The sequence below is a fragment of the Mus musculus genome, chromosome X (genome assembly GCF_000001635.26).
Source record: "Mus musculus strain C57BL/6J chromosome X, GRCm38.p6 C57BL/6J".
Classification (NCBI taxonomy): Eukaryota; Metazoa; Chordata; class Mammalia; order Rodentia; family Muridae; genus Mus; species Mus musculus.
The window spans coordinates 140,001,892-140,018,311 of NC_000086.7; the positions used below are offsets into that span (position 1 = coordinate 140,001,892).

The 16,420-nt window shown below is 37.4% G+C and overlaps 1 protein-coding gene across 8 annotated transcripts in view; it reads right to left on the reverse strand.

Moving 5' to 3' along the window:
• Window positions 1-4,910: 4,910 nt before the first annotated feature.
• Nup62cl (nucleoporin 62 C-terminal like) overlaps window positions 4,911-16,420 on the reverse strand; it is a 55,906-nt gene continuing 44,396 nt past the window's right edge. For 7 of the 8 annotated variants that reach the window (XM_006528566.1, XM_006528567.2, XM_006528563.3 and 4 more), the window contains one exon: window positions 4,911-5,975. In XM_006528566.1, coding sequence (XP_006528629.1) covers window positions 5,884-5,975 — 92 coding nt within the window. In that variant the 3' untranslated portion in view covers window positions 4,911-5,883. The remainder of the gene's footprint in view (window positions 5,976-16,420) is intronic. The other variant, NM_001081668.1, reaches the window with a different exon arrangement.

The following is a 16,420-nucleotide window of genomic DNA, read 5'->3' on the forward strand; positions in this document are numbered from 1 at the left end:
CTGGTAGGAGGATAAATTGGTGCAACCTCTAATAAGTGCAACTTGATGTCACTATTGAAATTGAACACATCTACAAATAATATCTGCAGTACCACAAATCCTTAATCTATGTGCATTATTGTTCAATTACTGTCTATAACAGAATACTGGGGTGGGAGAGGGTAGAGCTTAATTATCCAAATACATTCAATGAAGTCTATATAATGATGAAAAGGTGGTAAAGTCTTCTGGATGACAATTCTGAAAAGATACCTAGTAAAATAGCAAGTTTCAGAATAACATATAGTATATTTGCATTTGTATAAAAGAGGGAATATATATATGTGCTTGCATATTCATGCGCTATTCCTAAGAGAACAAATGACAGTGAGTGTCTCCAATTAACAGAATTCAATGGTTGAGGGATAAGAACAAGGAAAAAATACAGCTCCTTATATGTTTTGTCCCTATTGAAATTGTGTTGAAACAGGGTTTTGTATGTATCTCAGACTGGCCTTTAACTTATGATATTCCTGCCTGAGCCTCCCAAGTATTGGACTGCAGGTGTGTGCCAAACATACCTTTATGTCCTTTGAATTTTTAACTGTATTACTGTCTCATCTAAGTAATTATTTTTTAATTAAATCGAAATGTTCTTATATCAGGGGCCAGGTAAGAAAAAATATCTTGTAAACTTTGGGGTTCTTAAGACCTGGGTTTAGATTTCAGTTCTCAGATACTGACAATATAATGTAATAGGGTTTTGCACCAATCTGGATGTTAAAATTTTGTTTTGGTAAGTTTATGGACTGTGAATTTCAGTAAATTTCTTTAACTAGTTGAATTCTGCTTCCTCTTATGTAAAATGAGGATACTCAGTTCTCAAGGTGTGGGTCACTACCTCCTGGGGTTATAACGACCCTTTTGCCAGGTTTGCATAACAGAAATCCTATATCAGATATATACCTTACAGTTCATAACAGTAGATTTACAGTTATGAGGTAGCAATGAAAATAATTTTATGTGTGACCCTTCCTGCTTCCAAGGATCTTCGGCCAATAGCAGTCCACAAGGGCAAAGGGAACAGAGACAATGTACTGAGGGTTTGGAAGCCCTCTAAGTACATATGGAAGTGGCATGGGTCAGCTGTGTCGGGTCGGAGGGAGGGGCAGAGATCAACTTAACTTGGAAGGCTAATATGGTTTTGAGGACAGGGGAAGGAGTATCCAGGAAGGTCAAAGGACACCACCGTCAAGGTAATAAGATGCCTCATTAGCATGGGGAAGCACTTCAGGAATCTCAGGTGTTAGGTCAATGGTTTCTTATCAGGAGAAAGGAAGTTGAACCCGTAATCTTAAGGAAGGCCACAGGACATCCTAAAGTAGAGGTGTGGGGTGGGGACAAGGTCAGAGAAGGTGAAGCCCTGCTAAAGAAAGGATTCCATTGAGCCTACCTCAGAAGGGTATTCAGACAATGGTAGAAGTCAACCTCTTTGACTGTTGAGGGTCACCACAAGATGAGGAATTGTGTTAAAGGGTCATAGCCTTAGGAATGGTGAGAACCACTGCTTGAGAAGAATAGGGAACACTTAGGCTGTATGATTTTAAAGCTTGTCTGACTCCAAGGTTATCTAGTAAGTTCAGACTTGCTCAAACTCTTTGATACTATCCTGTTCAAGTCAGCAAAAAGACCAAATTGCAGCTACTGGAACAAAACGGGAAGCTCTACAGCTTTGAACTTCCCAAGAACTTCGAGGCTAGTAGATTTAAAATATCATGACAGGAATTAAAGTTCATCTGCAATCTTCCAAATGCAAATGTCAGTGCTCTAGAAGCACACTAGTAAATAAATGCACACAACACTTTGTAGTTCTGATGTAGAATAAAGATTGAGTTTAACTATAAACAAACTGTGGGCCACACCAGTCTGTGAGTGAGGCAATTTTTTTTTTAAGGAGGTGAGGCTTAACATAGGTGCTCAGCCCAACTGCATGCCTGACACAATTTGTGAATATAGGGAAATGGAACACATACCAAGGTTGATAGTGTGCTTGACTTCTTGGAAGGATGGAGCATTTTATCATTATAGTAAATTTGTCTAGTTCTAATAAAACAGTCTATTGATACTGGAGTGATACACACACTACACAACAAATCTCCTTGGAGAATGGATAGCTAAAAGACAGTTACACGGCTGTGGAATTGCAAGTGGAAAGCAAGGTCGTGAAAAACGTTCTATGTATCTGTATATAACTGCAGACAACCCAAGTGGTAGGTACCAAGAGATGTCTGGAGAATTTTACTAGAAGGAATGCCATTGTACTTCTAGCTGCGCCAAGGTAAGGCGTCCTACCTATTATACTTCCCCAACATCCCTTTCCCATCTTAAACGTGTATCACACAGTCTGTAAAAAGCTTTAAGACCTTTGGTGTTAGACACTTCATCATGAGTTAATTTTAAAAATCCACTTCTCAGCTGGGCGTGGTGGCGCACGCTTTTAAGCACTTGGAAGGCAGAGGCAGGCGAATTTCTGAGTTCAAGGCCAACCTGGTCTACAGAGTGAGTTCCAGGACAACCAGGGCTACACAGAGAAACCCTGTCTCGGAAAAACAAACAAACAAACAAACAAACACACAAACAAAAATCCACTTCTCAAATTTATGACAAACTGAAAAGTATGTCAATTTACAAGTGTGATGGTTTGTATCTGCTCAGCCCAGGGAGTAGCACTAGTAGGAAGTGTGGCCCTGTTGAAGTAGGTGTGTCACTGTGGGAGTGGGCTCTAAGACCCTCAGCTGCCTGGAAGCCAGTATTCTGCTAGCAGCCTTCAGATAAAGATGTAGAACTCTCAGCTCCTCCTGCGCCATGCCTGCCTGGATGCTGCCATGCTCCCATCCTGATGATGATGGACTGAACCTCTGAACCTGTAAGCCAGCCCAATTAAATGTCCTTATAAGACTTGCTTTGGTCATCATGTCTGTTCATTGCAGTAAAACCCTATGATACCAATCTACAAGATTAGTTTAACTGAGCCAAAAGTTCCTCTTTAATAAATAAGACATGTTTTCAGGGTGTTTCTGAAGGTGCTTTGTTTACTGTATGCTTCTGGTAAATACATTAGGAAGCAATTTTAATTCTGCCATATAGAAAATGATTTTTTAATTGTTTTATTTACATTCCAGCCGTTACCCCCCCTCCCCGTATCCCTCCGACAGTTCCTCCTCTCCCCTTGCCTTCGAGAAGGTGCTCCCCACGACCAGGCAGCCCCCTTCCCTGAGGCCTCAAGTTTCTACAGGATTAGATGCATCCTCTCTCACCGAGGGTGGACCAGGCAGTCCTCTGCTATATGTGTGCCAGGGGCCTTGAACCAGCCCCTGTATGCTGTCTGGTTGGTGGCTCAGTCTCTGGGAGCTCCCAGGGGTCCCGGTTAGTTGAGACTGATGGAAAATGTTTTTAAAAAAATCAAAATCTTCTCTTGATTCTACTGAACATATAATATTAAAAGGAAAAAAAAACCCAACCTGTCCCTGAATTTCAAATTCCTTCTTAAAGAAGAAAAACGGCTATGTATTGAGAAAAGGCCATGACATTAGAAATGTAAGAACTTTCCTTCAGTTAATATTTAAGCTAGGTAACAATGGCTGCCTCAGAATTATTATCAAAATGGGTTATTTCTGATCTTTAAAAATTAACATAGGTGGGTGTGGTGGTGCACGCCTTTAATCCCAGCACTCGAGAGGCAGAGGCAGGCGGATTTCTGAGTTCGAGGCCAGCCTGACCTACAGAGTGAGGTCCAGGACTGCCAGGGCTATACAGAGAAACCCTGTCTCAAAAAGACCAAAAAAAAAAAAAAATTAACATTAGTTTGTGCAATGTCACATCTTTTAAACAAGTTAGAACCAGAATCAAAATGTTCTTTAGGGGCTATTTAGTGTAAGGCTTCAAACCCTACACAGTCCACTGATTTACTGGATTAATCTGGGAGCTACTGGCTACTTTTATGTACTGAGGGTCAAAATACTACAAATTCCAGTAAAGATAGTGCTAAGGGACAGAGTAAACAGGACTTTAGCTTCCTCTTTATATAGAAAATTTGCAAAAAAAAAAAATCCCTCTGCTAGTGTTCAAAAAGGAGTAAGAAAACCTGAAAACCTTTGGAGATTTGAAAACCATTTGATTCTCACAAAGCGGTTGGCAAAACCCAAAGCTGCCCAGCATGATTTTTTTCTCTCTAGTGAATTAGATAAACAGAAGTTTAAAACCATAAATTCATATAAAACATTATATTGACTTTACTGAATGTGGAACCCCACTTACATGTGGGCTACCATACAAGCTTTATCAGAAAAAAAAATCCACAAAATAAGGACTTTTGTCCTTATCTAGGGTATATTATTGGTAATAATATTGAACTCTAAAAAGTAGAGATTACTCAAGAATCTACTCAAAAGTCATGTTTACCTTTAAGAGTCTACAAGATTTAATAGTCTGCATTATTCTCTCTCATTACCCTCCCCAATTCAGTATGAAAGATTGAAACTTGTGCATGCTAGCACAGCACTCTATCACAAAACTGCAGGCTGACATTTTTTTTTCTTCTTTGTGACAAGGTCTTAATTTAGTTGAATTCAGGCCAGCTTTGAATCTGCGACCCCTCTACGTCAGCCTTCCAGGTGGCAGAGATTATAGGCCTGTGCTACCAGGTCCAGTTCACATTGTGTAATTTTGAGTATTGACAGAAACTTACTGAAGTAGCTATCTATTTCATGGAAACATTTGTACCCAAAGTGAATCTATTCAGTTCTAGTATTTATTCTATTCATAAAACTTACTACCACTAATAGTCATTTAAAATTTATTTATTTTTCTGTAACATGAACCCTTCAGTGAGTTTATGAGTGACCTGGAGAACAAAAACCCAGTTCAGCCACTTAAAATCTTTTAATCAGTTTATTTTCATTTTTAGGATATCATATCAGCAACTTGGATGAAATACAAGAAATGAAGAGCTAAAAGGGCTTTTTTCTTTAAAGACAGAAAACTACACCAAACAGGTCTAAATCATAGGCTAAAACAAAACAAGTGATAGCAATCAACAGAACATGTAGGGATGGTGGCATTTGAAAAACTGAGGCAGGCGGGTTGTAAGTTCCAAGCCAGCATAGGCTACAGAGAGATCTTGATTTAAAAACAAATGCACTGAGGTATCTGTATATTGTCAAAAGTAAATGAATCACTGGACCTTACCCATAATTCAGTGCTGGATATATTATCCAAGAGTGTGGCACATGGTTTGATCTCTAGTACCATAAGAAAAATAAAAGCCCCAATTAAATCTCTAATCTGTAAAAAACGTATTACATTCTGTGAATTCCTGAAAGACACTTGCTGTCATTTATGGTACACTTGGTTTTCATTGCCCATATTGCCCTTAACAGGTAAAATTTTCTCTCAGAGTAGATAGTAAATTCCACTGGAGACTTTATAGGACCCAGCAATTTCTGTGAATGGCCACAAAAACCCAGTAAAGACTGGGTAACGTTCATTTTGGCAAACAACTGCCCACAATTAAGCTGCAGTAAGAAGTTGGTGCATACTGGTGATCATATGTAGAATCTAAGTAAGACAGAGATTATACACACAAAATGAACACCAGTGAGCAACTGCCTGGGCAATGGGGTTACTTGACTCTGGGTAAGCATTATTACCGGTGTGTCCAGATTTTATTCCGTTCTGAAACAAAAAAACAAGTATACTTTTCTTCACAGTATTTAAATGAAAAATAAATGCATGCACAAATTATTCCAATCAAAAATTAAGTAGTAACTGAAAATACTACTCTATTTAATATCATCAGAACTCAGGGTTAATGAGTAATCCAAAAGGAGCAATTTGGAGTGATAGTTATTCAAAGGCAGCCTTCATGGCTTCTTGCTCCTTGCGACGGTACTCCTCAACTGCATTTGCAACCTCTTCCACCTTCTTCTGCATTACGCCTAGAGTGGGAAAGGCATACAATCATTAGTCAACGTCGCATTCTGTGGACGCAGTAACACATCCTCCCCTCAATTATGGCATATGCAACCTTAAATCACAATTTTAATAGGGTTACATTTTAGAAAATCTGAGAGAGAAAATCCATCAGTTTGGAAACTATAAAAATAGTGGATGAGACTAATCTTTATTTGTTGTCTTTAACTTTGGGTCAATAACAGTCCACCTTAAATTTGTGTTTTATTGAAGGGAGTATTAGCTGTTTTTACTCATTAATGTGCAAAAGGACCATTCAGGGTGCTCAATAGATTGAATGTATAGATTTTGGTAGGTCTGAGCTACCTATAAGGCACAACAAGTATTGGAGAATATCTACATTTCTATTCTTTCCTGATTATTTATTTACCTTGGTGGTTCTTAAGTTTGCTCAGGGGCAGTGTACTGCAAAATGGCATTACTAGTTACCATATCAAATAGCACTTTTCTGCCAGGCAAAATAAACTGTTGAGGGAAGTATGTTAATCAGAGATTTTCTACAAAAATGCACAAATAGAATTGTTCATTAGTGTTTAGCAGGGGATAAATAATAGTTGGCACCCCCAAAGGAAAGGAAAGTTTTGCAAAATAAAAACTAAAACTTAATTGGTCTACTTCATTTCTTTCAGCCATCCAGAACAGCCTTAATGTTTACCCAGTTTTTAAAATGCATAATGCCTCATTTTATCATATAAAATACATACAATCTGCAAGATCATACTCTAAGAGTGGCTAATTTAAATCATGGTTATCTGCTGAAGGGCCAGAACAGCAATGAATAATGAGCTTGACAAAATAAATCTCTTCTTTTTGTTGTAATAACGAACTGCAGGGTGCAGATTTCCCCCTTTAAATAACTGTTTTACTTGGATGGAAGCATAAATGAGCAGTTCGAGCCATTAACTGCAGACTAGAGACTATGTCAACATAAGCACAATTTACTAATTTGCTGATTGATACATACTAAATGCAAAGGAGTACATTTATAACAATCTTAAAAATCAATAAGATGTCAAGAAACACAAGTCATCATTATGAAGAGAGGCTTACTATAAACAGCTTGTCATGTCTTCTAATTGACTTCTCAGGACTAGTTCTGAATTAACTCACTTGAAATGTCTGAGGCCCTTCATTCATTAAGAGCAAACAATTCACATGGTACTTACTGCTCAGAATTCTGGTCCCAAGACCAGCATCATTGATTGGTTACTGTCAATATATTAAGTTAATATATCATAGTAGAAATAGAATTTCAGTGGTAGTCACTTGGAAGGAAATATACCATTCATTTTTTGCATTATTAAAAAGACACTCTACATACAAAAATAAAAATTCTATCACTAAACAAAATGTGAGCTATCTACAAAGACAAGAAGTAGATTCAAGGTTTCCCGAGACTTGCTTGGGATAGGAATGGATGGTAACTACTAATAGGCCAATAGGAAATTTGAGAGCAAAGGAAATGTTCAAAAATTGAGATGATATTGGTGTCTGTACATCTCTACAGACTTATCTAAATAGTCAATGGCAATTGACTATGTATTATGTATTGAAACCACAACAATCTGTTTTCATAAACATAGCCATTCTCCTGCTTCAGCCTTCTTAAACCTGGAATTGCAGACATGAAGCACCACATTTGAATTTACTTTTGTGCTTTATCAAAAATCAGTGTGGGGTAAGCTTAAATTTTTGTTCCTGAGGTCTTTATTTTGTGGATCTTTGTGTATTTCCCCTTAAACACACACACACTCTCACCCATAGCCTCCCCGAAACAGTAACAATAAGTTGAATATACTGTTCTGGTTACATGGCAGGGGACAAATAAACTGTAACTGTTTATTATACCCTAAACTAACTCAAAATCTAAGATCAGAGCTACATTTCAAAAATACTGAAAAATTAATGTATAATCTCTACGAAGAAGTTAAAAAACTGTACTTTGTATATCATGCCAAGAAGGATCTTTGTGACAGTAATGTGGAAACAAACTGAAGAAGGGTGAGAAGAGAAAGGGGGAGGAGATCACGAAGGTTTCTGCAGACTAAGCTCCCACATCTGTAAAATAGTTGCAAAGAGGTAGAAGTGCAAAGCACGAAGCCATTAAGTGTACAAAGAAGGGCGAGGAACACTTTCAAAATTCCAATGAGTTTTGCGCCAAATATGGACTTGGTTGGACTAGATCATTCCAAATGGTGTTCAAAGTGGAGCAGAAAACAGGATGTATGACTCAGAAGCTGACCATTCCTCTCCTCTGTATCTTACCTCTGGGTAATGCTCCCTATTCAAGCCCTGCAGAAGATTTGCCTTTGACGACTGAACAAGCTAAGCTCTAGATCAGAGATATCAGATCAAGTCAAGGACAGGCCTTCTGTATTGAAAGTAGGGATTAAACAGAAGTCTCCAAGAGCTTAAGTATGCGGCCACAAAGGAGCATGGAGTGTCTGCTTCCTGTTCTCTGGCTCTGAGAATGCTGGTGTAGCAGTGGCCTAACTAATCTACAGCCAGAAACTGCAAAATTCTTCTCCAGAGACTTTGACCCCCTAGACAGAAAGTCTAAAGATAGTGGCTAGAAGTCCTTCAGTGATGGGAAAAGAGAAGAATCTAATCATATTATCTATCCCACAGCAAGTTAGCAAACCCAGCTACAAAATGTTTTGTGTCGCTTTCTTAAGTATAATTGAGAAAAACAATCTGAGAGTGTGAAACAAAATGGAAAGATGAAAGCAACAAATTAGGAAGAGCAAAATAGTTTTTTGAAAAAATTTAACCCACTCAGGGATGATACTGAATCTAAAAGCATGAGTGAAGGCTACTAACTTTGGGCAGGTACGCTTGCCATATGACAGCAAGCTCGTGCAACGTAAAGGTTATCTGCAGAAAGTAAAGATCAACAAAAGTTTGGAATAAGAAGTAGAGTGCAGAGTCAGAAAAATTAACTAAAACCATAGAGCCACTAGGAAAGAATAAAAATGTAGATCAGTTCTGGGAAGCAAGCATTAGATTAAGTATATTTCCAGAAAGTGGAACAAGATAACATAAGCAAAGAAATTAGCAGAAAGCTCATTTAAGAGCACAGCCTCAAACACAAAGAACTGAGTTGCTTGACTCATTAATATCAGGCTCAGTAGATGAAACAGATTCACATCAAAGCCGATCACCCTAAATGTAAGTATTCTGAGAAAGAGCTTAAAATTTTCAATAGGGGAAAAAAACAAAATGAAGAACTTCAGAAAAGGTTCCGAATCAAAATGTCCCTCAGAGTTGGAAGACAACAGATTGGTTTCTTCAAAAGTCCCGGGAAAAATTATTTTCATGTTATCATCTAATACCTAATATTATCAACCAAGTGAGTTGTTGGGATGCATATCTTTTCAGAAGTGCACAGTATCAAAATATATGCTGTATACTCTCTCTGGAAGTTGGGGGCGAGGAAATATGTGCTATATTGGAACCAAGAGAATCAGGGGATCAGAAATCAGAGCCACAGAAGTGCTGATAACAGTCCTGAAAGGGGGGACTTAACTTGAAGTCAAGTCAGCAACAATTTCAGAAGGTACAAGACGAGGACTGAAGGGATAGCTCAGTGGTAGAGCATCTGCTTAGCATGCATACGTTCTAGTCCAACCCCAGGAACACCACCACCAACCAAATAAACAGCACAGAAAACAGACAGTAGAGATTACAGGACTATGGAAGAGACAAGTTTTGGAAGTTGAATTAGATAATTTAAATTAAAGGCAGTGATTTGGATAATGACTTTACTGATAACTATACAGAAAACTAAGCAAAAAATAAAATTCAAAAGTAGACAAAAACTTGTAAAAAGAAAGAAAATAGAGTGTGTTAGGCTGTGAACAGCACCTGCATGATCATAATTAAAATAACAATGGTCAAAGTGAAATTTATGATATTTGTGCATTGCAAGTTGGTAGAGAGACTTAATATAGGAAACTAGGACATAAATAGTTTTTGACCAAATTAATTTAATTTGAGGTACCTCTGGCATATCTGTGTATGAATGTTTCTCAATGTAGAATTTTGACAGTGAAAATAAAAATAATCATTTGTGAAATTATGGCTGGAGATGACAGCTGGGGTCAAACATACTGCTATTTAGGAGAAATGCCCTTTTAAAAGAATACCATTCAAATCAAGGAGAGGTCTCAAGTAAATAGTCTACGTGCCTACCTTAGAAAACTAGAGGAAGGACAAAGTCAACAGAAAGCAAGCAAAGGGAGGAAGCAGTAAAGACACCAGCTAAGAGCAGTAGGATTGCAAACCGAATCACCATCGAGAAAAATCAATGAGTTAAAACGAGAATTCTTCGAGAGAAAAAAAAGTCAATAAAATTAATAAACTTCAGGCAAGAGGGAGAAATTTAAGCACAGAAACCACAAATCATCAGGCTCAAAAAGAAACAGGACATAGCAGTGCAAAACAAAAATAAAAACAAAAACAAACCCTACAAAAAACCCTACAAAACTATTTTGCACTTACAACTCAACAGCTTAATAGAAACACACTGATTCTTTGAGAAACAGAAAAGCTTTTACAATGCAGCCAAGGTAAAATATACAATCAGAATAGTTTTAGAAACAAATGAAACTTTCTCCCTACGAAAATACCCAGGCTCAAACAGTTTCACTGAAGATCTATCAAACATTCAAAGAAGTAATACCATTTCCCCACAAATCGTAAGAACTAGAAGACAGGGTTGATACCAAACCAGGCAAAGACAGCACAACACCAAGAGAAAACTACAGACAACTTCAATCTGCAGAATACCTCAAATGTCTCATATATATATAAGCTTGTAGCAGAGTATTAGAAAAATAGATCAAAAAAAAAAAAAAAAGAAAAGAAAAATAGATCCAAAAAGGGTCGACTTTTATTCCACACTATGTATGGCTGACACTCTATTTAAAAAATAACAATGAGTTCAGTATGCAAACAAATTAAAAATTAAATCAAAAGCTCTTGTAACAATTAATAACCAAAAAAGCATTTGATGAAATCCAGTACCTGCTTATGATTTTTAAAAAGTCAGCTAATTAGGAATAGATGAGAAATATGAGTTTGATAAGGAGCACCCACCAAAAACCTATAGCTAATATCTTAAGATGAAATAGTGAATGCTTTGCATGTATGATCAGAAATGAAAGCAATTATTAAACTTAGGGCCCTGTGATATTTAAGGGGAAAGACACAAAAATCCACAAAATAAAGACTTCAGGAAAAAAAATTCAAGCTTACCCCAAACTGATTTTTGATAAGGCTTGAAAGTAAATTCAAGGGCCAAATGTGGTGGTTCATGTCTGCAATCTCAGGTTTAAGGAGGCTGAAGCAGGAGGATTGCTGTGAGTTAGAGGTCAACTTGGGTTAAGGTGTCAGAGCCCTTCTTTCAGAAGGAAAGCAATTTAGACTACAAGATGACTCAGCAGGTAAGAGTGCTTGCCAGAGAGAACTGACTCCAGCATGTTGTCTTCTGACTTTGTGTGTTGTGGCATGTGTGTGTGTGTGAACACACACAATACAAACAAACAAACATAATAACAAAAGAAAATAAACTCATTTGACCAAGGATAGCTTTTACAATCGTACTGGATCAACTGAGTGCAGGCAAAATTCAACAAACAAAAAGCCATTGATCTAAACCTATTTATTATACAAAAACAACACCAAAATGCACCACAACCTTCAAAAAAATGAGAGAAAAATCTTTGGGATACAGATAATAAAAGCTAAACCAAAACACCGACAAATTGCTTATCATCAAAATATGGGACAGACTGGGTTAAATGTCAATATCCTGATTATGGTATTATTATACTACAGTTTTGTAAGATGTTATAACTGAGAAAAAAATAAGGTAATAATAAGTAAGGTTTCTATATTATTTCTTACAACTCTGTGAACCTGAGTTGACCTCAAACCAATTTCAGAAACAAAAAGCCCCACACATATGCGTAAGCTATTATGTTATTGCTGTTGAAACAGGTTTTTTTCTCTATAGTTTAAGCTGGCCTGGACAACCTCATGGCTCTCCTACTTTAGCCTCCCTAGATATGCCACATGTTAAGGTTTTAGCTATTGCAGAACATATCCTATATATGACGTTAGGTTGCTTTTGACAATAACTTTGACATTTAGGAATTTAATATAATCTTTCCTTGTTATTCAGAAAAGGAAAGTGAAGAGAATGAGGGGGAAGGGGGAAGAGGGGATAGGACATTATCCTCTGACTAGTCATAGCTACTTTTAAGATATTCAGTTTACTAAAATTCAAGTAACAGCCGACTGACTATACGTCTGTTCTTGTTATATGCTTCTGAATAGAAAAAGTATTTCTGGAAGTATAACCCCCACCCCATCTCGGTGCTATAGTAAATATTAAAGTGATGAGAAGACACTAGAAGCATAGTATCAGTGCTGGGACTTTGAACTCAGGTCCACAAGACGGCACAGCAAGCACTCATACCCACTGAATCATTGCCCAGCCCCAGCACGTGTGATTTCTAATGCCCGTGGATGCTATTTCGAGTCTCATAATATTCTGTGACGGTAAGTGAAAATGTAGGAAGGTTTAAATAACTTCTCAGAAGCTAAAGCTTATGAGAATTCAGTTGGCCCTGTATAGCTGACTCTCTCTAACAGTGTGTTTTCCTATTAATGTACCTGCTTGTCAAATGCTGTGAAATTTTTGAATAAACAGTGTATAATCCATGCATATATTGAAATATCACACTGAACTTCATTGATATGTATAATGGATACATATTAATTAAAATAAACTAAATGCTAGCCCAGCAAGATGGCCTGGCAGATACAAAGAACTTGCCACCAAGACTAATGACATAATTTAGATTCCCAGAGCGAGCTGACTTCCTCCCACAAGTTGCCCTTTGAATTTCACAGAGTCACCGTGGAATACACAGAGCCCCTCCAAATTAATAATAGCAATTTAAAAGCAGCTAAACTAAGCCCTGACCTGAGCGAAGCACGGTGGAAGGCTTGTAGTCTTAGCACTTAAGAGGCTGAGGCAGGAGGAGCACCATGAATTCAAAGGCAGGCTGAGCTACAAAGGCAGATAATGTCTCAAAAATAAAGTTAAAATAAAATAAGCACTGTGCTGAGCTATAACTGGTACCATAATGGTATTTGTTTTCCTTCAAACACTGGCATGCTTAACATGAGGGCCATCTATCTAAATACTATATGGGAGGCTGGGAGGCTTAACTGAAGAAAAGCCATCACGTTATTTCATATTTGAGTTGTCTCTTGAGCATGGGCTCCAAAACAGCATTATCACGAGTTTCCAGTGTGTGTGTGTGTGTGTGTGTGTGTGTGTGTGTGTGTGTGTGTGTGTATGTGTGTGTGTGTGTATGCATGCATGTATGTATTTAGTCACTAGGAGGAAAACTGCTTTGGAGGAAAAACCCCTATCTTTCTCACAAACAATATAAATTCTGGTATTTGTGAGTGATTTAAATTATGTTGCATATAATTCACGTGGGGAAGCTCTCCAGCTTGAGGAAATTCACTTGGGCACAAAACGTACATAAGTAGGATTAGTGAGAAATCTAATCTTGCAGGTGTATTGAGGGTATGTCAAATCTGGATTTACATATAGAAAAAGAATTCGGAGAATTCAACTCAGAGAACGTTAACCACCATACACTATTTCTTAACAGGAACTGAAGATTTGCTTAATTCTAATGTTAGTCCCCTAATCTAAAGTACAGGACATTCTTTGGAATTAAGGGAAACATCTGTTTTGCCTATAAAGAATAGCAGAGATGATCAAGTGGATCATTTAAATAGTGGAAAGACACAAAATACTGTTCAGCTAAGTGCAATGGGAAGACTTAAGTGTCCCCGTGGAGTTTAAAATACACATTCTACATGAGCAAAGTCCACTTGGGTGGCTTTGTGCAGCTGCTGTCACAGAGCAAGCAGAAGACATTCAATTTTCAAGTATCTGAAGTGGAATGTTCAATTCCAAAACATAAGAGATGACCTTACCAATCCACCAGTGTCACCAAGATTGCTCAAAGAATGTAAGGAAAGGCAGCGGCAAAAGGAACGCCCTCAATCTGTGAATCTGAGTTGGAGCCTAGTCCCACAAGTTGAAAGAGGAAGAGGACTCCGTCTTTTGGCACTTCAGCATTGATGCTCTTCAAAGAAGAGAGTTGAAATAACTAATAAAATATACTGGTTTTTCCTGTTTGTTCGTTTTGACACAACACAGGTTAGCATTAATGTACTCAATGAGTACTGAAAGATGACCTTGAACTCCTGATTCTTCTGTCTTTACCCCAAAGGTGCCTGGATTATATGTTTGTACCACTATGTCTAGCTTTAATTTAAAAAAAATTATTTGAAACAAGGTGTCACTATTAGACTCCCTTGACCTGGTATTCACTGTGTATATCAGGCCATTCTAGAACTCACAAGAGAGCCACCTACCTCTGTCTCCCAACTGATGGTATTAAAGGTGTATACCACCATGGCTGGTTAATAAAAATAGTTTTAAAACCATTTACTGGCTGAATGAAAACCACTTTAAAAAATCTAACACTAAAAAAAAGTTTAATTTGAAACTGTCACCTCCAATCGTAACTATTAATATTGGGCAAAACTAAAGCATAATTATAACACATTATGCAAAATAGTTATTCTAAGATGACCCTAAAAGCATTTTATTCGAGAGTTAAATGTGATTGGTGACTAAGAAGACTTAGCATAGAAAGTAAGATAGTCACAGACATGGGACTATAGTTTGGCCATTTTAACTACTGCAAGCAGTGGTTCTTGCTGCTCTAAATAACAATGTAAACGTGGGAATCCATAGCATAACTATGCAGTGCTACTCTTTAGGCGCCTGAGACAGTTACAGATAAAAATAGATTTAGTCTTAGAACCTTGGGACACCTCATGAAAGAAGCCAAATGCCAGGATACTGCTGAAGTTTCAAGTAATACAGTGTTTTTCACAGCCTGTCCTTTATTATTGTGCTATTTGGTGATTACTAATATACATGGCGATGACTTGGTGGTATACAAAACAACGGGAAACACGGATCCCTTATCCCACCTCCCTCCCCTGCCACAAGTAGCTCCACATACTTAAAACAAATAATAAATGACTTCAGATGGATTGCCAGTTCTGTTGTAAGTGGTCCCAGAAGAGCTAGACTTGCTGCAGCTTCAGTGGCTGCCAACTCAGAAGACAGATGTGAGACTACAGCACTATCATCAAGCCAACCTTGAAATAATGCTCTACAGTTTTGTTTTGTTTTGTTTTAAAAAAGGAAGATGAGAGGGAGCACAGATTTGCATTTGTGGCTACCATCCACTCTCAATTATACTTGTCGGCTGAAAAAAAGAAACCCAAAGATAATGTAACAGTAAATAAGCCTCACATTTTAGACCTTGCATGTGTTCAGACTTCCCTTAATTTGATGGTCTCTGATGCCCTTTTATTTCTGCCCTATCTTTCTGGACTATTGTAGGAGTTAGAGATCTAAAGGAGCCTGGCTTGCCACACCTTTGTGGTTGTTGAAAAGTTCATTGAAGAACGAATGTACTAGGCTAACATACTTAAAGTGTATCTGATGTTCAATTTCCAGTTCTTCTTGATTTATTTCATTTATTTTTCTTTTCAAATACAATGGATCCTTCAGAGTAACTTTAAATTCATGGAAAATATTGCTCAGATAAAGAGTCCCCATATAGTCAATATACTCAAACGCTCTACCCTCACAAGCATCCCCAGCTACCAACATCCCACATCAAAGCAGTGCACTCATTATCACTGATAAACTACCAATACCACCCAAGGCCTGTCCTTTACACACAGGCTCATGAGCCGCTTTGTTCATCCTACAGGTTTTAGCAAAAGTATACTAGTAGGTATCCATCATTAAAGAACCACAGAAAATATTTTTACAGCTCTGTGACTGCCTATTCATCACCACTCCCACTACTGATCTTTTTTTGTTTGTTTGTTTAACTATCTTTACAGTTTTGCCTTTTGCAGAATGTCATATATTTGGAATCACACAGTATATAGTCTTTTCATTTTAGCTCTTCTCGGTTAATAATATTCATCAAAATCACTTTTAAAGAAATGATTTTTCAGTTAAATGTGTGATCTTTTTCATGTAACAGCTGCCATGTTTTATGATGGAAAATTTCTGTGCCAATATTACAGATTTTAAGTCACAAAAACATTTCCCGGAAACCTTTTAAAAGAAAGATTTGATTTTTATATGAGTTAATGATTTCTTTTTAGTAAAATATAATATTTGTATTGCCAGAAGAACACACTCATTTATTTTTCTATAACTGCTCTCTGAAAGTGAAAAACTGGGCTAATTTAATCTTAAACTTTCAGTCCACAGACCGTT